At 40.9% G+C, this 24014-nt stretch overlaps 2 protein-coding genes across 6 annotated transcripts; one reads left to right on the top strand and one right to left on the bottom strand.

Annotated features, from left to right (window-relative positions):
- Positions 1 to 690: 690 nt before the first annotated feature.
- Positions 691 to 18114, bottom strand: pip4p2 (phosphatidylinositol-4,5-bisphosphate 4-phosphatase 2). Of its 4 annotated transcripts, XM_082521984.1 has the most exons (8): positions 17857 to 18114; positions 12759 to 12907; positions 10674 to 10780; positions 9964 to 10087; positions 9268 to 9342; positions 8641 to 8693; positions 4980 to 5070; positions 691 to 2145 (listed from the first exon to the last, which is right to left on the bottom strand). In XM_082521984.1, the coding sequence occupies exons 1-8, from the start codon at positions 17960 to 17962 to the stop codon at positions 2002 to 2004; spliced, it is 849 nt and encodes a 282-aa protein (XP_082378110.1). In that variant the 5' UTR covers positions 17963 to 18114; the 3' UTR covers positions 691 to 2001. The 4 variants fall into 4 exon arrangements, with proteins under 4 accessions (XP_082378110.1, XP_082378111.1, XP_082378108.1 ...); XM_082521985.1 differs by lacking the exon at positions 9268 to 9342 and having other exon boundaries at positions 17857 to 18113; XM_082521982.1 differs by lacking the exons at positions 691 to 2145; positions 4980 to 5070 and adding an exon at positions 5077 to 8200 and having other exon boundaries at positions 17857 to 18069.
- A 1966-nt stretch (positions 18115 to 20080) lies between these two features.
- LOC309699658 (uncharacterized protein) lies at positions 20081 to 23235 on the top strand. Of its 2 annotated transcripts, none has more exons than XM_082522776.1 (3): positions 20081 to 20485; positions 21003 to 21557; positions 22883 to 23235. In XM_082522776.1, the coding sequence occupies exons 2-3, from the start codon at positions 21010 to 21012 to the stop codon at positions 23022 to 23024; spliced, it is 690 nt and encodes a 229-aa protein (XP_082378902.1). In that variant the 5' UTR covers positions 20081 to 20485; positions 21003 to 21009; the 3' UTR covers positions 23025 to 23235. The 2 variants fall into 2 exon arrangements, with proteins under 2 accessions (XP_082378902.1, XP_082378901.1); XM_082522775.1 differs by having other exon boundaries at positions 20083 to 20485; positions 20999 to 21557.
- Positions 23236 to 24014: the final 779 nt, after the last annotated feature.

Here is a 24014-nt window from a genome sequence, read left to right as displayed (position 1 = left end):
CTTACAATGTACTTGTACAGCTTGTGTAGTGTTTAACCTTATTGCTTGTTGTAATAAAGTTTGCTTGTTTGCGTTTACTTGGTATCAGATCAGAAAAGAAAAAAAATTGGTATTACACATCACTATAGTAGGTCGGCTACTGCAAAAAAAAACTGAACAGTTAACTGGCTGAAGACTCACCTGGAAAATACAGCTAGACTTAAAACAATTAACTACCGCTTATTTCTTCTCGTTTTCTGAAATCTTCTTCTGATGACAATAAAATCACAACGCCGGACTACCTCATAAATTAGGGTGCAAAATCATTGTATGTTTTCTTTCCAGCTTTCCTTGTCTTTCTTGCATTATTGAACTGGGCATTTGTTAGATTAGCAAAAACGCATCAGAATTCAGTCCAGTGAAATATGAATTACTTCTGGTGAGCCAAAGACTATTTTTAGTAAGATCTCTTGGTAGTACTGTTGAAAGACTGAACAATAAATAAAACAGCTGCAGACTTGCCAGAAAAACAAAACTAGTTTAGCATTAGAAAAAAGGGACCAGCATAGCTGTGTGGTAATCCTACAGAAACCTTTGCAGACTGCTTTTTGCTGTTGATTTGGTTCTATTTGCTTCATCACACAACGAGCGGCCAATATTTTATCCTTAAACTCTGATCTCACTCAACAAACAAACAAATCAGCACAGGCAGATTTTTTTTTTTATTTTATTGATAAATTATCATTTTTAAAAAGCCAACTTTACCTTCTAGCTCACGCTACATACATACTCACTTACCCAAGTACTGAATTTGAACTATGTACAAAGTATTTCTTAGTATTTTCTGCTTCATCGTCATAATCACATTCAAAACAAGGTTAGGAGTTTGAACTGTGCCCACCGGTCAAGGTCAAGAGATAGGATGCTGAGTTAGCGTATAGCAATGCTAGCTAGACAGAGTTCACTGAAGGTCAAAGAGCAGCGATATAAGCAAAGGGAGGAGGGTTTACATTCTAACTCACAGGCAGAAGGAGCAAAGACAGGAACATCATAGGCTTCAACTACCTCTAAAACTGGAAGAGAAAAAAAAGTTGGCATGCAAACGTGAGTCACCATGTTTTGTTTTGTTTTTGTGGATAATTTTGAGAAGGTAACGGTGAAAAGCTTGGGGACAGAGGACCAGGAAGCTTCATAACAACTCAAACTGGTTATTGCTGTAGTGAGTTAAAAGCTGCATGGCACAAAGAAATGATTTTTTAAAAAAAAAAAAAAAAAAAACACAAGCTCCTCTTGATCTGACACTCTTCCTGACTAAACACTTGGAAGCAAAGTTGGCACACATGGGTATTTAAGGATAATTTCTCCTCAAAAATCAACATTTTCAGGAGTTAAAATCATATAGCAATACTATGTCAGTGTACACAGGCATGAGAAATGGTTACAATGCAGTATGAATATGCAGCTTTCTGCAGCTGGACATTAACTAGCAGCAAAACAACACAATTGCATATAATTGTAGTGCAATGGGAAAACTGTTCTTAGGTTGTTTCAATTTGGTCTGGTCGGTAACGAGAAAAATCAAGTGGGTGCAGTCACGTCATTCAGGCTGCTGAAGGAAAGAAAACTGATTTAAAAAAAAAAATCCTAAACCCAGCCAGTCTCTTGCACTATCATTTCTAAAATCAGCATGTGAACCAATTAATTCAGGCATTCATCAAGAAAAATCATTTCAATTTCTTAATTCTGTACTTTGAACAATTTTAGGAGACTTGGACTGGATTTGAGTCTCAGTGGACCGGTACAGGACTGACTGACAGGCAGTAGGTTTGTTCAGTAAGTCAAAAATATTCCAGACACAAACGGAACATGAAGAAAAATCACCAGCATACTCTTTCTTGAACAAACTCCTGTCCATTCACTCTACAGATGTTCCACTTCGCCGAACATGACTGAAATCTGAGCAAGATGAAAAAACTAAAAGTGAAGTTTTGTTCTTCCAGCCGTGCACATGTTCTGATCACTCTAGGCGAAGCTATTCTCTGGGTAGCTCACTTTGATAGCCCCCCAGTAGCAGGCACGTATCAGACAGATGAGGCCCAGCAGATAGGCAAATGCCCAGGACACGTAGGTGGCGTTGTAACGTCTGGCGAAGTCCCGAGTGCCAACCTATAATTACACATAATGGGGGGAGGGAGGAAGAAGACAGCATGGAGGAAATCATAGTTACACCTATAGAAATACAGATCATCGATTTGTATTTAAAAAGATCCCCTTATATGCATTTTGTCAGATTAGGCTCCAGTCATAAAAGGCTAGAGATCAGTGGGCGACTGCCTGGCAGCAAGCAGGCGCTAGGGGGTAAAGTGTATTCCCTGCACAGAAATCCTCCTTGTGTTTGCTTTGGTCACTTGTATTTTGCCGTGGCTGCTCGTAGTTTATCAAGTTATTTGCAAATCCTTGCTAATTGCTTTCTAAGCAGGAGTGAAACTGGGAAACCTGAAAACAGACACAGTTACCCTCACAGTAAAAGCTGCATGTTTTGAAACATGGTGCCTTCTGATAAGGCACAACTTTTACTTTCAAGGGGAATGATGTCCATTTATGATTTGTACAGCACCTTTGCGAATTTCACTACCACTCAGTAGTTGGTTAGCGACAGATAAGTTGGCATCTTCCAAACAAACTATAGGAAACTGCTGCAATCTGTTAGCAACCAAAGCAGTGAAAAGGATAGTTTTGGTGCTGCACCTTCTGCAACTAATATCACCCAGCCAAAGACAAAAAACTACTGCAGCCAACCGGACAATCACTTTTTTTTTGGCCAGCCTGTGAGACCATGCCTCAGCTGAAATGCAAAAGTATAAGCTCATTATATTAAATATGTTTCTGTGAAACACTGAACAAGGCGTGGTTGGAAATGCATTGGATGTTTTGTAGATTTGTCACTTTTATCTTTCTCGTCATCTCTAAAACATATATACAGTTTTCATTTTCTCAGGTCACAACACCAGTGTCTGATGGAAATTTCCAGATCTTTACTCCTATTCATAAAGTACAGATAAATACAAATGCTCTACACTGAAGTTTTTCATTGACAATTTGTGAACCCCACTGGGTGATGCTGCTGAAGACTCGTCCTCTAGCACCTCCACATGGAGGGAGTGAATTGTGGTTTAGAGTTTAAAGTCTCTACTGCTGTGTCATGAAATATGATGCAGATCAGATTCTCTTTTTGTGACGTTTTGTTGTTTTACCTTATTTCACTTTAGCTCAGTTACAGTTACAGTGGGGCAAAAAAGTATTTGGTCAGCCACCGATTGTGCAAGTTCCCCCACCTAAAATGATGACAGAGGTCAGTAATTTGCACCAGAGGTACACTTCAACTGTGAGAGACAGAATGTGAAAAAAAAAAATCCATGAATCCACATGGTAGGATTTGTAAAGAATTTATTCGTAAATCAGGGTGGAAAATAAGTATTTGGTCAATAACAAAAATACAACTCAATACTTTGTAACATAACCTTTGTTGGCAATAACAGAGGTCAAACGTTTACTATAGGTCTTTACCAGGTTTGCACACACAGTAGCTGGTATTTTGGCCCATTCCTCCATGCAGATCTTCTCGAGAGCAGTGATGTTTTGGGGCTGTCGCCGAGCAACACGGACTTTCAACTCCCGCCACAGATTTTCTATGGGGTTGAGGTCTGGAGACTGGCTAGGCCACTCCAGGACTTTCAAATGCTTCTTACGGAGCCACTCCTTTGTTGCCCGGGCGGTGTGTTTTGGATCATTGTCATGTTGGAAGACCCAGCCTCGTTTCATCTTCAAAGTTCTCACTGATGGAAGGAGGTTTTGGCTCAAAATCTCACGATACATGGCCCCATTCATTCTGTCCTTAACACGGATCAGTCGTCCTGTCCCCTTGGCAGAAAAACAGCCCCATAGCATGATGTTTCCACCCCCATGCTTCACAGTAGGTATGGTGTTCTTGGGATGCAACTCAGTATTCTTCTTCCTCCAAACACGACGAGTTGAGTTTATACCAAAAAGTTCTACTTTGGTTTCGTCTGACCACATGACATTCTCCCAATCCTCTGCTGTATCATCCATGTGCTCTCTGGCAAACTTCAGACGGGCCTGGACATGCACTGGCTTCAGCAGCGGAACACGTCTGGCACTGCGGGATTTGATTCCCTGCCGTTGTAGTGTGTTACTGATGGTGACCTTTGTTACTTTGGTCCCAGCTCTCTGCAGGTCATTCACCAGGTCCCCCCGTGTGGTTCTGGGATCTTTGCTCACCGTTCTCATGATCATTTTGACCCCACGGGATGAGATCTTGCGTGGAGCCCCAGATCGAGGGAGATTATCAGTGGTCTTGTATGTCTTCCATTTTCTGATGATTGCTCCCACAGTTGATTTTTTCACACCAAGCTGCTTGCCTATTGTAGATTCACTCTTCCCAGTCTGGTGCAGGTCTACAATACTTTTCCTGGTGTCCTTCAAAAGCTCTTTGGTCTTGGCCATGGCGGAGTTTGGAGTCTGACTGTTTGAGGCTGTGGACAGGTGTCTTTTATACAGATGATGAGTTCAAACAGGTGCCATTCATACAGGTAACGAGTGGGGGACAGAAAAGCTTCTTACAGAAGACGTTACAGGTCTGTGAGAGCCAGAGATTTTCCTTGTTTGAGGTGACCAAATACTTATTTTCCACCCTGATTTACAAATAAATTCTTTACAAATCCTACCATGTGAATTCATGGATTTTTTTTTCACATTCTGTCTCTCACAGTTGAAGTGTACCTCTGGTGCAAATTACTGACCTCTGTCATCATTTTAAGTGGGGGAACTTGCACAATCGGTGGCTGACTAAATACTTTTTTGCCCCACTGTACATCTTGCTTGTACTGAGCTAACTTGGTGGCTTTTGTCCATTTTCATTGTCAAAAGAGTGACTTACTTACTTGGATAGTATCTGCACAAACTGATCAAAGCGTACTTACTGTTAAACCCACTCCAATGAAAATGCAGATCATTCCTATAGTTATATAAGCACAACAGCGCCTCCTAGGGAGCGCACTGCCGACGGAGGATCTGCAGAGAGAGATTGAGAAAAGAAAGAAATTGGGGAGAAACATTTAGAGGGTTTCCACACGGATACAGACTGAAACATACAAACTACATGTAGATGTTACACTGTCTTATTTATTTTTTTTATTTTGTAATCCAGTGGAAGTCCCCACACATTGTCCCAGTGATCTTACTTCACCATGCTCTGATGATAAATCTGTTTGCCAAAAGTCTCACTTCCTTTTTTAAGTTACACTTGTAAGCGCTCCAGGACGGTCACATGTCCAGCTCCAAACAACCTCCACTCCATCCAGCCTCTAAACAAACACAGTTCAACTGCCTTGAAGCAGCAGACTGGCATAACTTTACTATAATTTCACTTTCCTTCCCCCACTCAGCTCTCACATGCCTCTCATGTGACAGGACTGAAGCATTCTTCAGGGATCACTGGCATTCAGATGGCTTAGGGGTGCCTGGTCACCTGATTTACTGCCTTCTACTTTTTTTCTACTGCATTCACATCCCCTGTTTCTTTTACTAGCTGTTTATTCAGTGAACTAGAACCATCTCTTCATTTTAGTAATGTAGACAGAAGAGGGAAATTACTACCGTTTTATCTGCTTAAATTAAGAGGACTTCTCTTTGGAAAGGTGTTACTAGAACAGAAGTTTCAGTTCCTCAATGAGAATTAAGGGAAAATATTTAGCTCAGCCTTTATGTCTGTAATAAAGAAGGAAAGGGGGTTTTAGGATGAGAGAGATGATGATAGGAATTTTTGGAAAAGCTATGAGTGGTAAAAGTATTGCACAGAGATAATAAATGAAGTTCACTGACTTAAAGAAGTACATCAGCCAACTACACAGAAAACAAGGGTAGAAGTAGTGTCATGTTATAGTTGCTGCTTATCTCACCATCACTGTCTGCATCATCTCATTAGGACAAAAACCTCTCTGAGGTGACCCCTCCTCCTCTCCTCAGACCTGTGACCCTCATACCACTAACATTACATGTGAGGCCAAACTTTAATACGTGTCACACGTCTAGATTAGCCTTGCTTACCTCCCCTCCTCCTTCCAAGAACTGCAAATCCAGCCCTCTAAACCTTTGCATCTCAGTGAATTTAAACATAAATTCAATAGGTAATGGTAAATGGCCTGTATTTGTATAGCGCTTTACTAGTCCCTAAGGACCCCAAAGCGCTTTAAACATCCAGTCATCCACCCATTCACACACACATTCACACACTGGTGATGGCAGCTACATTGCAGCCACAGCTCCCCTGGGGCGCACTGACAGAGGCGAGCCTGCCGGACACTGGCGCCACCGGGCCCTCTGACCACCACCAGTAGGCAACGGGTGAAGTGTCTTGCCCAAGGACACAACGACCGAGACTGTCCAAGCCAGGGCTCGAACCGGCAACCTTCTAATTACAAGGCGAACTCCCAACTCTTGAGCCACGATCACCCCACACCCTCTTTTTTTCTCCTGGTATTCAAGTGTTTGGTTTCATAGTTGAGTCATACTAGACCACAGCTCTACATGGCGAAGTGTTAATGCCTATACAGAAGTGAAATGTCTATGTTTTTTTCTATTCTGCTTTTTCTCATGTGCAGTATGCCTTCATGGTGAATTACTTCTCCAATAAATAAAGATAAATAACTTTAAAGTAAGCTGTGTGGGGATTTTAGTGTAACAACACTGTACAGTGTTTCACACAGCCTCAGCTTCACTCTGCTGACCAAATTTAGATTTCACAAAGCTCAGTGGATATAATGAATCATACCGATTTGCATGTGTTCACTAGTTGGCTCTATAGTGTAGTGGTTTACACATTTGCTTAAGAAGCATAGGATGTCTGGTTCAATGCTGGGACGAGACATGAATGTGTCTGGGGTTGCATCAGGAAGGGCATCCTGCAATTCAAAGTTATTTTCTATAATCTCCTGTTTGGGGCAGCTAATTAATGGGTTCTTTTTATTTTTATTTTACAATCAAATGTAACAGTGTAGGCTCCTGAAAGTTGTTACTTTCAGCTTGCACGTTGTTTTCAATGTTTCTGTGTACATTATGTGGACAAAAGTCTGCCTTTACAAACATTTGTGATAGAATGAGTTGCTCTAAATTCGGAGCGTGGTGCTGTAATAGGATGTCACAGTTGCAACAAGTCAGTTTGTGAAATTTCTTCCTTTCCAGACATTTCACAATTAGCTGTAAGTGATGCTATTGCAGAGTGGAAGTGTTTAAGAGCCACAGGAACTCAGTTACAGAAGGATGTCAACAAACATAACAGGGCACGGTGGTAAAAGTCACCATTGCTCTGCTGACTAACTGCAGAGCTGTAAACCTCCTCTGGCTTTATCATAAGCACTAAAACTGCATCCCAGGAGCTGCATTAGACAATGCAATTGTAATATAATGAAATGCATTTTAACAAAAAGCAGACTGCAGTACTTCTTTCTATGAGACATGAAGTAAAATTAGTGGCTTCCTTTCTGTAACTGCAAAATCATGAAGTTGGAAAAAACAAACCAGACATTTTCATAGTTAACGGGCTAACCTGACAATTTTCCCAGATTAAATTGGAAACTGACATCTGAAAATAAAATGTAGTTAACACTTTTTTTTTTTACTTACTGTAGTTTTTAAAGCAGAACTGCATTGTGCAGCACACAGCAGAAATGAGGAGAAACACATGGGAAGTTTACTTTCTCAGCAGAAGAGCTCTGAAGCACAGCTGATGTTCACGTACAGCATGAATGAGTTCATTCAATTTAATTTTATTTGTATGGCACCAAATGCCAACAACAGTTGCGATAATAGAAAGAAAACCACAAGAAACTATCAAACTTTGGGTTTATCAAACACAAGATTTAGAACTGTTACCGATGCCAGCTGTGAAGACACTGGTACAGCTGTCTATTTGAAGGAAAGTGAACTTAATGTTTTTTCCTTCCTGAATTTTACTTTTATTTTTTATGCTTGTTTGTTTGGGGTTTTTTTTAGCTTTTTTGTTTAATTTTTTGTTTTTTACTCCTGTCTAACCAGGATGCCTCCTGGGTGGCTCCAAGGTGAGGTGTTCCAGGTATATCCCATCAGGATCAGCCCAGTACATGCTGGTGAGATGTATGGGAATGTCATGGTGTTCCTCCCCACCCCGCAACAAAGACTAATTCAGTCATTCATCATGAAGATAAATATACACATGTGAAAGAGTCTGGAGATGGCGTGGTATCTGTCATGTGTGCTCAGTGTGAATCTGCTCTCCTCTGTGAAGAAAATGGGGCTCCAGTGGTGAACCTGTTAGTTCTGGTGTTTTCTGGAGAGGTCCTGTCAAGCTGCACAGTGCTGGGCTGTGAGCACAGATCTCATTAAAGATTAAAGATTGCATTTTGGCAAATGCCACTGTTCTTTTGCTCTCTGCATGAACAGCCTACTCCAAAGTTCAGCTTTATGCTACTAAAGCATGCAGAAACCAGAAAACTCCCATTCATCAAAACTTGGTTTGTGCCTACTGATTCAGAATATAAACATGCAGATATCCACTTAAAGCGACTGTGTGAAGGGGAACTCTGTGTGAAAGTTTGATGGACTCACATTTTTTTGCAGTGGGGACACTTGGCTAGCGTGTTAAATCGAAGCTCCATCCACTGTGAGGGAATAAAAAGAAATCAGCATTTTCATTTTAAGGCACAAAGAAAACGTATACACGCACGGAGACACACACGCATGCACAGGCTCACAGAAATGAAACGAAACACTACAATCTTACTCTTTTTAGAAACAACAAATCAGCAAAAGGCTTACTGGAAATGATCTGAAACAGTTTTAATGAACCGTCTAAATCTATCCTGCACTCTTGCTAAGTTAGCACACAGAGTCATAATTCGTTAGTTGATATTTCATCTAGTGTTAAATCACTCCAAATCATATTAATTCAAGGGTCACGGTGAAGTTAAACATGTGACAACATCTGGCTTCAGGTTAGAAATAACAATAAATTAAATACCTAAAGGTAAGCAAGCGGCAATAAAAAAGAAACAATTTAGCGCAGACTTCTAGAGCCTAATGCATTAAAAAAAATTTACATTTTATTTTTTTAATTGATCAAAGCTCTGCTCAAAGCCAGATGTTCACAAAGTCAGAGTAAATAAGGCCACAAATTGAGCTGGAGCGGGTTAGGCTGTTGTTAATAAGTCCACCAGTAAGACCAGCTTTCTCAACCTGTTGTTGTGCTGGTGGAGAGCCATCACTGGGGAGACCAGACATAGGCTGTGATGTCCTGGCGTCCTCACTGCCCTGCAGATGCCGCAAGCAGCAATGTGCAGATGTTAAAAGGAAAACAGCACTGACTTTATTTTTCTTACATTCGAGTCTGTGTCACACTGACTCAATGGCTCAGGTTGTGTACATAACCTTGCTTATGTGAAATATTAAATGCATGTGTGACATGTTACACTCAACCCAAACATGTCAAATGCACTGATAGTAACATCAACAAAGAGTGGCAGGAAGCCATTTTTATCCGAGATTAGAAAACTCTGCAAAAAGCAGGTTGAGAGCATGTTAGAGAGGGAAACTTGTGTGGAAAGGTGCGGCCATGCTCAGTCAAGAGGTACTCAGGATGTTTGGTGAGACACGCAATGAAAGAAAACATGCAGAAAATGCATGCCAGCCACGCGCAGATGTCTAATTCTGTGCTTTTAATGAATAGCTGACCCCACATAAAGTACAACTAGCTAGCAGACAATCCTTCAGCAATTTATCTATTTACTGCAGTAGTTTTCTGTAAACATGAACATATGGCGAGGCTCTCAAAATTACGTATATATGCACGTACCAACAACAGCACAGCAATGAGATTCTGCATTAACAAGCCTGTGCCTGACTGAGGATGGTTGTATTTGCAGGTTTACATACTAGGAAGGTGTTGCCACAGTGGCCACAGACCACTCTCATTCCCTCGGGTTGGATGGGCAGCGCTGGCTGGGCGGGTTGCTCCTCGGGGATCACCATCACTGGGCTCAGGTTGATGATGCGTCTGCTGTCAGAGGAACCAAGAAGACATTTATGATTAATAATAACTGATATAGATAAAACTAAAACTCCAACTGGTTCATGTGATCAGCGAGTCTTGTTTACATACTAAGGTTCATTATGGAGTTCCACAGAGTTTCATGCTGGGATCAATTCTTTTTACATTATACATCCTTCCCTTGGACACTGTCATTCGAAAGCACAGCATAAATTTTCAGTGCTTAGCAGATGATATGCAGCTTTATCCATGTATGAAGCTAGAAGACACACACCAACTAGTTAAACTGCAGGAATTTCTTAAAGGCATAAAGACCTAGATAACCTCTAATGTTTTAATGTAATGTTCTAATGGTTTTTTTAAAGAGATATTTCACCTCTCATCCGAAAAGCTTCTTACATCCTCAAGAAACTTAGAGAAGTCCACACGCTTTTCTTTCCAAGCTCCTTGGTCTTTACCTTACCTTACCTTACGCGACTGTTTGACTTGTTACAGAGCCAACATGTTGCCACAGCCCCAGATTCAGTTTTGAAGCACTGTGTGGCTTATTGCATCAGTGGGGTAAACTGTCTGAATGTTTCTTCTTGTTCCGTACCAGTTTGGTCGAGGACATCCTATCCTTCTGGATGTGTCTTTACAGATGAGCAGGCAGTTGCAGGGACACCGCACATACTTCTTCCCTGTAGGGGGATTCTTAATGGGCTAAAAGAAACATAAAAAACTATGAGTTAAAACTGCTAGGCTTAGAAAAGTTTTGGTTTCAGTAGTAAAGTACAACTCCTTTAAGCAAGTTTCTTCTGATTGGTTGCACCTGTTGAGCACGTTTGCATGGAGCCACAAAGCTGTGACCACATTAGGGTTATTGGGCCCACTGACACCACTATGATCTGAAAGTTGAGAGTAGAAAAAATCTTTTTAAATGATGAATTCATTTATTAAGGGAAAAGTTATCAAAACCTACCTGGCTCTAAGTGACAAAGTAACTGTCCCATAAACATGTTAACTGGTTGTGCCACCCTTGGCAGCAAGAACTGCATTCAAGTGTCTGTGATAACAATGAGTCTTTCCCACTGCTGTGGAGGAATTTCGTCCCAATCTTCTTTGCAGATTTTTTATCTTTGCCACAGAGTTTTTCAGCATGAGCTCTCTCATCGATGCCATTTTTGTCCAGTATCTTTCTTATTGTCGAATCATGAACTATGACCTTAGCTGAGGCAAGTGAGGCCTGCAGCTCTTTAATGTTGTTCTGGGTTCTTCTAAGACCTCAAGAATGAGTCGTCCGTGGGCTCTTGGACAAATTTTGGTAGGCCAGCGACTCCATTTGTGGATAATGGCTCTCACTGTAATTCACTAGAGTCCCAAAGCCTTACAAATGGTTTTATAACCATTTCCAGACTGACAGATGTCAATGATTTTATTTCTTTTTTGTTTTTTGAGATCTTTTAGCCTCACTTTGTCAGACAGGTTCTGTTTAAGTTATGTCTCGATTCAACAGTTCAGCCAGTAATCAGGCCTGAGTGTGACCAGTGAAATGAAACTCAACTTTGCAAAACATGTTGTTAATCACAGTTAAAACATGGTTTAACAAGAGAAACAAGTACTTTTTCACACAGGGTCAAGTGGGTCTGGATAGCTTTTTTTCCCTTAATAAATGAAATCATAATCATGACTTCAAAATCGCATTTTGTATTTACTCGGGCTATCTTTGAACAAATTTTAATATTAGACAATGATCTCAAATATTTAAGTGTGACAAACACGTGAAAACAAAAGGAACTCAGGAAAGGGGTGAATACTTCATCAAAGAATTGTAAATATAAAAAAATAAATTGTAGGTGCACTTTAAATCCAGGGCTCTCACAGTAGCAGCACCACAAGCACAACCAGTAAAGAATGCACTGCTTTAAATTTAGCTCATCCACAGTTCACGTTATACTTCAACACAGAATGAGCAGAATGAGCTCGGGGGAGAATTTATCCTCTATTTCAGATTTTCTGTATCCAGCCATCACAGCAGACTAAACCCTCTTAAAAACGACATTGGAGCTGGTGTCAACAACTGTAACAGTCAATTACCAACATAAACCACCATCCTCTGAATGAAACCATTACAAACACACTTAAAAACAAATATTTCAAGTGTACTTTTTTTGCGCTGCCTGTGTAAATCAAACAAAACTTGGAGAAACTCCTGGTTAAAATCAAGTTCTGGTCATGTGACTCTCTAACTTTATATTTACAGTAAGATACAACAGCTCGAGGCCAGATGCTAAACCGTGCATCGTTTTGGTGCAGAGTAGCATAATATAAGATGTCCGTGTGGATGCATAACGACCAAAAATATCAGCTGTGCTAATGGCATTTCCCACCCGAGCGCTGGTGATGACAGTCATTCATTCTCCCTGCACTCCTTGTCACACTGGCAGCCTTAGGCCCTGATTAATTTGGTCGAATGTCAACATCAGTTTAAGCGATAAAGGCAGGCAAAGAAGCAAAGGTGGGGAAAAAGCAGTCCAAATGTGAGCACTGAAAGTCAATCAAACATTCTTTCATGCAAAAATGTGCCTGACAATAAAATTCAACAGGGAATTTAGGCTGTAACAGATACAGAGGAAAGTCGAATGTTGAACTGTTACGGTTTTAGTTTGTCGACACCTGTGATGATGTAGCCTCCACTTACTGTAGCTTCATTGCAGACAGTGCACTTGACCACGTGCTGATGCAGCTTTCCGTCCAGGTTGATGAGCGACTGGCAAACGCGGCAGTTGATGACAGGCACACCGCCGGCATCGGGGCTGGCGATGGCTGTGTAAGGAGGAGGTAGTTCGGCTTTGAGAAGAGGAAGGCAAAGCACACAGCCAGATGTTAATGGCATGCATCTGGAGAAAAGCAGCTTCATGAACAAAAAATTGGCTTTGTGTGTCCAGTTTGTACTTTGGAAACAGAATAATTTATAGTACCTGAATAATTCCACCTAAACTTGAAGGTTTTTGTTAAAGATTATTTTCCACTGTTGAATTAGTTGAATAAGTCGCCAAATTAAACTGGCTGCCATTTACAGACAAGATTTTCTCTTTATGTCTGCAAGGCCTACTGTGAACTGACTACAGTGGCCACCATAATGACCTCTGTACTGTTTAATCCCACATTAACCTCGTGTATTTAGTCTGTATTTCAGAGTTTTAACATTTAATCTACAGGCTTGCACCAGCCACTGCCTTTACTACAATGGCTTTGTGGCATATTTAAAATTCTGCTTGTCTGTAACGTAGCTAAAGCCAATAAAATCTGTAGTTACACAATTAACCATAATACCTCTATCAGTTTAATTTTAATTAACAGGAGCAGAGGTTTAAATAACATGTGAGTATACAGTAATTACGCCATCTATATTCTTAAGCTCTGGCAAGCTGAAATCATATTTATATCGATCAACACTTAAATACTCATTCAGATGTCAGTCTCACATTTTTCTAAACTAAAATGCCAAAATACATTTCCTAAATCCAGATGTGGTATGTAGAGCTGCTGCTCTTCCCCCTCCATGACAGGAAGCTAAATATGTTTAGGCACCGGAGAAAAAGTGAGGACGCAAACATGCTTTCTGGATTCATGACAAGCTTCTTTCCAAAAAAATATTAACCAGCTATATCAGAATATACAGTCTCTTTGTTTGGCTTCATTTACCCGACTGACGGCTCAGTGACACGAAGAAGCCATCCAATCTAACAATCGACTAATTATTAGAATCTAATCTCGCCCTGAATGAGATAATGGCATGGGTCGGTGGGTAAACGTGCTTGGCTCCGACATTTAGAGACTCTGAACCGGTTGACACCACAGGGACAGATGGGACACCCGTCTACATTTGGGCGAACCTGGCTACGACTACGACGCGAGCATGCCAAGACTGGACACTCCCACTGAGTTTCAGGCAGCAGAGTGGCTCTTATTACACAACAAAGCTAAGTGAATCCTCCTCTACTACGCTTTGTTAATCTAAAATGTAACACAGTGCGACCAGATGGAGAATATTTTTTATTATTCCACAACACCTTAGGATTAAATCTAAATTTCTGCCGTGTTAGTATCCACCCCGACTTAGTCTCAGGTCTGTTTCTCCTCCTCTTGCTGCTTTGTGTGTTTTAATGCACGTCTGACACTGAAGACAGCAGCTATAGGTTTTCACAAGGAGCCAGAGGAAAGACGAGAAGACTCTGCTGCAACCACCACCAACACCACAACATACAGTCCTGCTTTAAGGGTATTGACTCGATGACTTCACTTGTGGTTTGTGGGATAGAATGCCAAGCTGAACATCTGGTATTCAGACACCAGCAGCTCTGGAGACCTTTCTGTGTGGCAAGAAAAAAATTATCTCTTTAATCTTAAAATAATACTACAGTTTTCCTTTTACCGACACAACAATGCGTCTGCCCATCCCTCACTACAGCCAACATTTTAGATTTAATCTGAAGTCTTTAAGATCTAGCCACAAATTTGAGAGTTAATTTGAAAGAAAATCTAGTTATCTCCCAAAGCAGCTACGTTAGTAGACATTTAGTGCATGTGTGTAAGACACAGTATAAAAATTGCAAACAATGTGCCTTAATTACATCTATGTTTTACACTATTACAATACATTATTAATCTAAACATCTTGGTTGTGTATAAGCACACTGGTTTGGGTTGTCTTCTAATAAAGTGCTGCTCTGATTCAGATGATAAGTCAGCTTTTATCATGTTAAGATCAATGTTATTGTACCGTGTCTCCTGTTGTGTTCATTTACTAAAGGACAGCATGTCTCGACAGCTGATCTCTTTATTCATGGAGGAGTCTTTCCAGGCTGGGCAGTTCTTTGCCTCAGTCATCTCAGCTTCCACCTATGAACAGTTCAGCCAGATATCAATAAAGCTCCTCCACTCGTCTGATTAGTGTTAATCAGTCAGACAGGGCATTGGGTTCGGTCGGCTCTGTTTGCAAATCCGTGACTGATAACTGATTTATTTTAACTAGACTGAATTACTTTTCTCTTCCACTGACCTGTGATAAAGACTCGTCATTGGTCACATGTTCTTGTAACCCACCCGCTTCCACACGGTAGCTGCTCTCTCTTTGGAGGCAGCTCTTTAATGGTGGAGTCAGCAAGTTAATATTTTTAACTTTGTGTTTTCATGATAAATAAAACACTGAAAGTTTCTACTACTAACAAAACAAAACAAGATAACAATGTTTTTTTAGTGAGAAAGTAAATTAACTGATTTTTCAAAGTAATGTAATTGAATTTATATACACTTGCCAGACATTTTATTAGGTACACCTTTCCGGGATTTTATGGGACCCCTTTTTTTTGCCTTCAGAGCTTCCTTAACTCTTCATGGCTTCAACAAGGTGCTTTCTCCATGGTGTAATGCCCATATTGACATGATGGCATCACACAGTTGCTGCAAATCTGTCGCCTGCACAGTGAACTCACTGTCATGTTCAAAAAAACCTGTTTATGGCTGCTGGAAGCAACAATCTGAGGCTGGGTACACTGCGGTCATAAAGCGATGGATGTGGTCAGTAACCTTACCATCTAACATCAAGTCTCATCACACAAGTCTTCCAGTCTTCTGTTGTCCAGGTTTGGTGAGCTTGTGTGAACTGTAGTCTCAGTTTCCTGTTATTAGCTGACAGGAGTCTCACTTGGGGTGATCTTCTGCTGCTGTAGCTCATCTGCTTCAAGGTTCAAAATGTTCTGCACTCAGAGATCCTGTTCTCCATATCTTGGTCGTTTGCTTTTTTCAGTTGCTATTGACGTTCTATCAGATCAGGATTTGTTCTCACTTTCTGACAAATCTCTGTAAACTGTATAGATGGTTGTGTGGGGAAAATCTCAGTAGATGAGCAGTTTCTGAAATACTCAAACCAGCTCGTCTGACTCCAACAACAACGCCACATTCAAAGTCACTTAAAGCACCTTTCTTCTCCAGTTTGATTCTCAGTTAGTCGTCTTCATGCATCAATGCACCGAGTTAGTGCCATGCAACTGGCTGATTAGATATTTGCATTAATGAACGGTTGAACAGGTGTACCTGTTAAAGTGACCATGAGTTGCTAACAAGAAGAATCAGACCTTTCTATTTCGGTATTGTAATAGCAGGGTAACTGGATCTCTTCATATAAAGAAACCTGTTAAAATATTGACGTTTCATGACTTCACCTTAGACTAATTAGTCCTGATAATGTGAAGCTGGTAAAGCTTCATTTTAAACGAGGCAGACATGCTTGTTTTTCTTTGATTATTTTAGGGCAAAAAAAAACAAAAACAACAAGCAGGAACCACTGAATTTCTACCTGCTACTACAGAATAATTCCAGTGAACACAACAAGTATTACATGGATATCCTAAAATTTAAATTCAAGCCACAGCTCACTTTAGTGCCTTAATGCAGCTGCTCATTAGTCAAAGCAGCATCACAGTCATTGTGTTTCTGGGAAATGTCACAGTTTTGGCATTTTAGGATCAAAGTAATTGATTTTACAAACCCAAACTGGAATTAGCCAATAATCCAGTCTGCAGAGAGGGAGGGGGGAGGAACTGTGTCACTGTGTTAGCATCCAGCCAGGCTCTTGCTTCTTAGATTATTACAGTCCAGCATTAAGAGTTTAATCCCGTGGTGAAATATGAATTCTGTGGGATTAGACTTCTCGAGAACAACAAGCACTTCTCTCTCTCCTCTGTTTGTTTGAAATTGGCCTGAAATGCTCCTTAAACTGATTTACACGGTCAATGAGTCCATTCATTTGCTGCCGACCATCCCGAGCTGCTGCAAAGCAAAGAAACGTTGTTTCTGTCAGGCTGCTGACAAAAACGTAGAAGCAGAAACAGGAAAAAAGGTCAAATACTACTGAAAGTAGCACTCAAAATCTAATCCTCAAACAAGAGAATGTGAACTGAAGTCAAAGTACAGCCTGAATCAATATTTAATGCCAGCAAAACACAAGGAGGGCTCTATGTGAGATCATGCATTTCTGCAGCTCCCACAGGCACTTTGCTTCGTCTTTCTTCTTGTGGAGAAGAATATACTGAGAATTTGAGGAGATTATATTCAGAGCAAAGGTCAGTGCAGACAGCTGCTGCCAGTCCTGAGAATAAGCACTGTGGGCTGTAACCTACATGTTTATGTTTTCTGCTGTATGAAAGCTGCAAATCATGCAAGAAGGCTCAAGCTCGTCGCTTACAGTGCATTCACCATGCAAACGAGCAAAACTCACCATCATTAAAAACAGGAGAACACGACATTTAACTCGTGCTGCATTATTTCTCCCATAAAGGGCACACCTGTGGGTGCTTTTGTTGATCTGCAGCTGGACAAAAGGATGCTTCGCCTGCCTCCATCTGCAATGCCTCAGTGCTCCCACGTCAACACTCAACCCAAAATCTACTGAGGCTTTGCAGAGCTTCAGCTCATACCTTCTTTCTTTCTTTCTTTCTTTTTTTTTTTTGCTGGACAAAATCACGGCAGGCCCCAGTGAATCGTGATGTAGAAATCTCTGCACTGAAACACTGTTTGATGGTACTGCTGGTATTATCGCAGGCCCCTCTCCTCTATAACCCACTGCTCCAGTTCTCACAGTGCAAGCTCCACCTTTCAGTCAGCTGCCGACTGATTTCCCAGCGATGCCCTTGCCTCGCCTTGCTGCAGCTTTATTTACGCACTCACACAAACTCGATACGCCCTGAAAATGATTCAGCATGCAAGCGGCGGGGTGCTGCGTGTGGCGTGTTTACCTCGGGGACTTGAATCCTGCAGGTACGGGGGAGCTGTTGGGGTCACATTCTCGGAGTTGGGGCCCGACAGCAGCGGAGATCGCTCGTCCATGCCGTCGGAGGCCATGTCGTTGACCGTGAGAAATGACGGGGTGGCTCCTGGCTGCACCGAGTTTTCCCTCAGCACGGAGGAGCAGCCAGCGGCTGGTTGTTGGTGCCGACTCGCTCCGGTCCAGCAGCAGCAGCAGCCCCGCTGACGGAAGCCTGGAGAGGGGAGGAGCTCCGCGGTGGTCCACGCCCCTCTCAGATATGGCCCCGGGCATGGGCAGAGTTCATGCTGGTGCACACTGAAGGAATTTTTTTTATTTTTTCCTGATAAACTGCATTGATTTAAAAAGCGTTTTCCATTTAATACCCCAAATACATATTTATTCATATTTAAGCCTAAGAATAATAACGACATGACTGAAATCCAAACGCGACGATAAAGTTTGGGAATTTAAATGGTGGGACAAGAAAAAGCAGCAACTCACGGCTGTTGCCACTAGATGTCACTGTGGGATTACTGAGGTCCGGGGCAGTGCAGTCAGAGCACGCTCGCCCCATATTTTACTATTTATACACGGCTGTGGTGTCAGGTTCACTCAGCAAAGTCCCGCTGTGTTGTGTTTTTTATGTAGACCAGGGGTGGCAAACTCATTTTACAATATGGAGGACCACGAGTACCAAAACTAAGTAACTGTTAAGCATACCTCCCGTTTTCTCCCAGTGTAAATATGGTTAACTGCACTTTTAATCCCATTTAATATAAGAATAAGAAGTGCAGTTATAATGGTAAGTCTCAGTACAGGATTGTACATGATAAAGGAATGCTGCTGTAGTCAATGAAAGAAATCATTACAGAAAACTACAAAACTGCAGGAAAAGGTTCTGATAGCTCACTGCTCAGACTGTCCTGCAATTGCAACTACAGGAGAGTAAGTCATAACTAATAAATCATAATTAATTTTTTTTTTTTTTAGAAATGTCTGTATTTTTGTGTATCTATTACTTTAGTGTAGTATGAATGACAAAAGAAAAAAACTCTGGGCATGTAATAGCCTCAGATATAACAACCACCCAAAATAGGGGGTAAACATACAAGTGATCAGGGCTTTTGCCAGGATTTTCAAAGTATTGTGAGTCAGATTTCTCTTTATTTCAAAGTCAGTTTTGGACTTCGCTTTTCACTGTATTTACAACATTTGGACACAATTATACAAATCTGTGAACCACACAGATGGCCTTCATAGAGCCGATTGTTCATACTATAAACAGCACTCCTTTTTCAGTTTGACTGAAAAAGATACACTTTCTAAGTTTAAACATCTGACGACATGTTTTCCAGCATCCCAATTTTTTTCAGAATTGCAGTTGTAAAATTTAAGCTTTTCTCTCACTAAAAAGAAAAATTAAAAGTGAATCACAATATTTTCCAGCACACATGCTCATAAAGTGAACTCTTTCCACACCTGTGTGCTTTGCTGCATCAAGAGAATATTAGTGTTGTTTTTTAAAATAAGGTCAAAGTCACATTAGGTCACTTTCTGGTGACAACAACGGCATAAAGATACAAAATTACTATAAAAGTAGTCAACTCTTACAAACAGATCAAATAAATAAAGAGTTTAATGAACCATGTAAATAAACTGGAATTCATATTTTAATTTTATTCGACTTCTTATTATTGTCATGTTATTTTCTAAAATAACCAGTGAATACCTTTAAAACGTTACTTTGCGAGGCAGGAGGCACACTTAAGCCAAACCAGTGATTTATTGCATAAACAGAATCTCATGGTGGTGTAATGTTTTTAAGTCCCACCCTTTTTATGTTTTACAATTCATCCTTAAATTTAGTGTTTGTTTTCAGAAAACTGCTCGTCATTCCCCTTAAATTGCAAAACCCTGGCTTGTTTGTGCCAAAATGTGTCCCATTCCTTGCAGCTTATGTCAGGGTGAAAGCCTCCGGCTGTGTGGATCCACTCTCTGGTCATTCAAAAAACTCGCTAAATAACTACAGATGCTCTGCATGAGTTTTGAGCTCATGGACAGTCTGGGTACTTTTTTAAACTCTTTTCTCCCCAGTAACTGCAGGACACCATCGTGTTCAAATGTAACTCAGGGATGGTTTCAGACCAGCAAGTTTAAGAAGCAGATTTGGTGTTTTAATTCGAGCGTTTTGCTGTAGCTGTTTTGGATGTTGTAAATGGCTCATAAATACCCAGAGCATCGCACCTCCTTCTCCTCCTGCCACTCAAATTAAAAAGTCTTCACTTCTAAAAACCAAAAAAAAAGCACAAATGAGCACAGAAAATGAAGCTCACAAAGAAATAAATACACTTCAAATCAGGGATACGATCCAGAGAATGGCGCTCTCTCCCTCCAGCAGGGAGCTTTTACTGTAACCCACACCTCACATGCATTTTACAATCTCCCATCCCATCCCCTTCCACTGAGGGAAAATCCAAGCTCCTGTTACCGGGCCAGTAAAAGTGATTCAGATTGCATGTAACAGTCTGCAGTGAACGACTCATTTTTTCCGACGGCTGCAGGCACCAGAGGAGCGCCGCTACGCACAAACAGAGACTGCTCTGTGCTCTCTCTGTAAGGTAAGACCGCTGAACAAAAGTCATCTTAGAATGAAAATTCGCATCACATCCGTAAAACAAAACAAAAAAAAAACATCGCGGTGATCTGGAGTTCAGGATTTCCTTCAGTGATGCGTTTGCAGTTTTGATTTGTTGCCAACTATGACGCTACCAAACTGAGGCAAATTTCCGGTTAAACTGCAGGAGAAAAAACACAAATGTATGTTCTCTGGTTTTGTACTGGATTTATTTTGTGTAATTTATTAAGAAATTTATTTAAGCTTATTTGTTATTGAACTTAACATAATAAACATCATGCTTTTATTTTGAATGTTATGTCATTGAATGCATGCAATCAAGAGGTCTAAGTGTTATTTTTCATGTTTCTATTGATCAGTAGAAATTTCTTGCCCTTCACACAGTAGTTTTCTCTTGTACAGGAAGCTTAAGTATGAGAATACTTGATAATAAACACGGTGAATGGATTTTCTTTGGTGATTCCTGTGTGTCTAAGTCTTTTTCTTGTTGATGCAGCCAGTTTGGAGATGCTCCAGGGGACAGTTAGCAGGGCTTGGCTCTTCCTGTCCTTCTGTCTCCTGTTGGGGATCTGTTCTCCAGCAGAGGATGGAGGACCAGCAAGTCCTCCTCCTAGTTTCCCCCCTGAGCAAGGGTCAGGGGAGTCGGATTTCGAGGACTGGGAGTGGGGCTCTGGATCGTCTCTTCTGCACCTGCTCCACAGCTTCCCTGCTGACAGCCCCTTCACAACAGAGTCCTCAGAAAAGCCAGTCAACTGCACGCAGCGCTTCTGGCTCCCTCCATCATCTCCAATCTGCTGGGAAAACATAGCAGGACCCAAAGAGTTTGCCAGGTCTCGTCTGCTTGTTTTGCAGAACAGGGCCGCCCTGCAGGCGGTGTCCACCTCCAGCGGGGTGGAAGAGGGAGGGCTGTCCTACGACCACCAAGCTAGAGAGGAGGTCCAGGGGATCCGATCAGACCACCAGAAAGTGACCGAAACTATACAAAGCGTGGAGACCGTGTTTGTCTCTCTGGCAGAGAAGAGGAAAGAGGGCAAGGAGCGGGGTGTCTTTACAAGGTAAGAAACAATAACAGTGGAGAATTCAGGAGGAATAACCTGAGATCAGCGGGTGGGTGGAGAGGTGAATACTATAAAATAGGCTATATATTATTATATGTTATTAAAGTTTTAAATGAATACTCTGTAGGTTTAGAGTGGGGTCATGTCACACCCCATGAATTAAAATTTACATCTACTGAGGTCTTCAATGTCAATTTAATGATTTATTGGTCAAAAACTGACAAAAAGCCTTATAATTTAGAAGCTATGATTCTAAGTGGGCAGTGTGTTGTCAATATATAGAAAGTACTGTATAATGATTTAAAACACATCATAGTTGGCCTCCGACCTTTCCCTCAAGGTCTATGGATTGATCTGAAAGTCAAAGTGATATTAATGCTACATAGAAATAATATGGCATCAATAAACAAAATAAACAGTGGCATCAAGAAACAGAGTTTTAACCCTTTCAGGCAAGGTGGTCACTACATTGGACAGCTATTCAAAGGCTGTTTTCTTGTATTTGTGTCAGTACTTGCGCATAAACCACTACATCGGACACTGATGTGTCACTCCATTAATAATTATTAATTAATTATTGTTATTTAACCGTGTCATGCATGAATTATGACAACCTCAATCAGGGCTAAAAATGAATAAAAATACTTAAGAAAAAAATCTGCCGGAAAGAATCATAGCTTCTGTGGGAGACTGTCCGGTCTGGTCCAAATATTGGTATCCATCTGTCTTTGTTATCCGCAGTTTTCTTTCTTTTTTCCCCTTTTTCTTGCTCTTGTGAAACCACGCCATGATGTCTTCCATTGCTCATTTTAAAATGCAGTGCAGTACTTGGTTTCATGCAGAGAAAATTAATGCTTATCCCCTGATTTCTTCTTTAATGATGCAAAATCTGGTGCTTTAATCAGGGTTTTGGCATATTTATAGACAGACTTCCTCTACTGTACTTACTACAGATTAGATGCAACTTTGAGCCACATAGTAAAGAAGTAAAGCAGCTACATTTCCAGCTGGGCTTGGATCCAAAAAGTGATCCAAGGCCAGTTGTTGGGGGTTTGTCCTAAATTATTATTAGTGAGGTTCTGGGGAACCCTGGACCAGTGTTTAACTGCTTAACATGCTGAGTGAAAACAGCTTCCAGCCAATCTGAGTCATTTCCAGTATTTCCCTGCACACATCTGTCTGGACATCTGGTTGAGACGAGGCTCTGGCACAAATATAAATTGAAAGTTTGGACATTCGGCTCTATTAGATGTGAACATTTGAGGGAATTGTTCAAATTTGACTTCTTGCCGTGTTTGCTTGTGATTTTTCATCCCATGCAGCATGAAGGAGCATCTCGCAAATACGAGGGATGCTCTCGAAGGCAGAGACCACATGGCTAACCACCTGGAGGAGAAGTTTTCCACTTTGGAGGCGACGCTTCTCAATGCACAGCTTCGACTTAGAAAACTCATCCATCACTGATGATGCTGGAAACCCCTTATTTGAACTGTATTTATATGATATGAATGTCTCATAACGATGTAGTCCATGCATGCATGCTCAGGATGAGTGTGGTTTGTAATGAGAACAAAACACACTTGATTTGCACCTTATTATGTCACCAGCTCGCCTGCCAAAATAAAACGTGTAACCAAGAATCAGCAGAAATGAATAAATGTCACATTTTCTTGGAGTTCTGATGAACAGAGTTGTAAAGTCTAGTTTTACAGTCAACGTTTGACACAACAGAACAAAATGAACATTGTAGCATTTCTTAAAATAAACACATTACACCACATTACTGTTTATTTAATAGAAATTAACCTATACTGCAAAAACATTGCATAAAAATAACTAAGGACACTCTTATTGCTTCCATAGGAATTAATAGGAATAGTAACAGCATGTGTGAGAACCTCTATAAAAGAAGACGTTTATGGTGGTCTGTTCAAGTGCGTGTTTACACAATGCCAAGGAGGTAATACATCAGCAACAGAAGCGACTGCTGCTGCCAATTATTCTGGGAAGGGTTATAAGGTCATTTTCAAAAAATCTGAATACCATCACTCTTCAGTAAGAAAGATTATTCACAAATGGAAAACGTTCAAGACAGTTGCCAGTCGTTCCAGGCGTGGACGTCCCAGTGAATTCACTCCAAAGTCAGTTCTCAGAGAAACTGCAAAAAACCCAAGAGCTTCATCTCACACTCTACAGGCCTCACTCAGCATGTTAAATGTTTAAGTTCACGACAGTACAATTAGACAAAGTCTGAACATGTGTGGTGTTTATTGGAAGGTTTGCCAGGAAAAAACCCTTTCTCTCTAAAAAGAAAATGGCAGCATAACGTCTGAAAGGATATCTTTGGACAGACAAGACCAAAGTGGAGCTATTTGGGAATTTGGACTCTGGAACACTTTGGGGGTTGAGTAGAATCAAGAATCAAGGTGCTGCAGAGGCACAAAGTTTGGACCT

This window comes from Aulonocara stuartgranti, assembly GCF_965226115.1.
Source record: "Aulonocara stuartgranti genome assembly, chromosome: 22".
In the NCBI taxonomy this organism is placed as follows: domain Eukaryota; kingdom Metazoa; phylum Chordata; class Actinopteri; order Cichliformes; family Cichlidae; genus Aulonocara; species Aulonocara stuartgranti.
The sequence above is the reverse complement of the archived record's forward strand: the minus strand, read 5'-3'. Positions and strand labels throughout refer to the sequence as shown.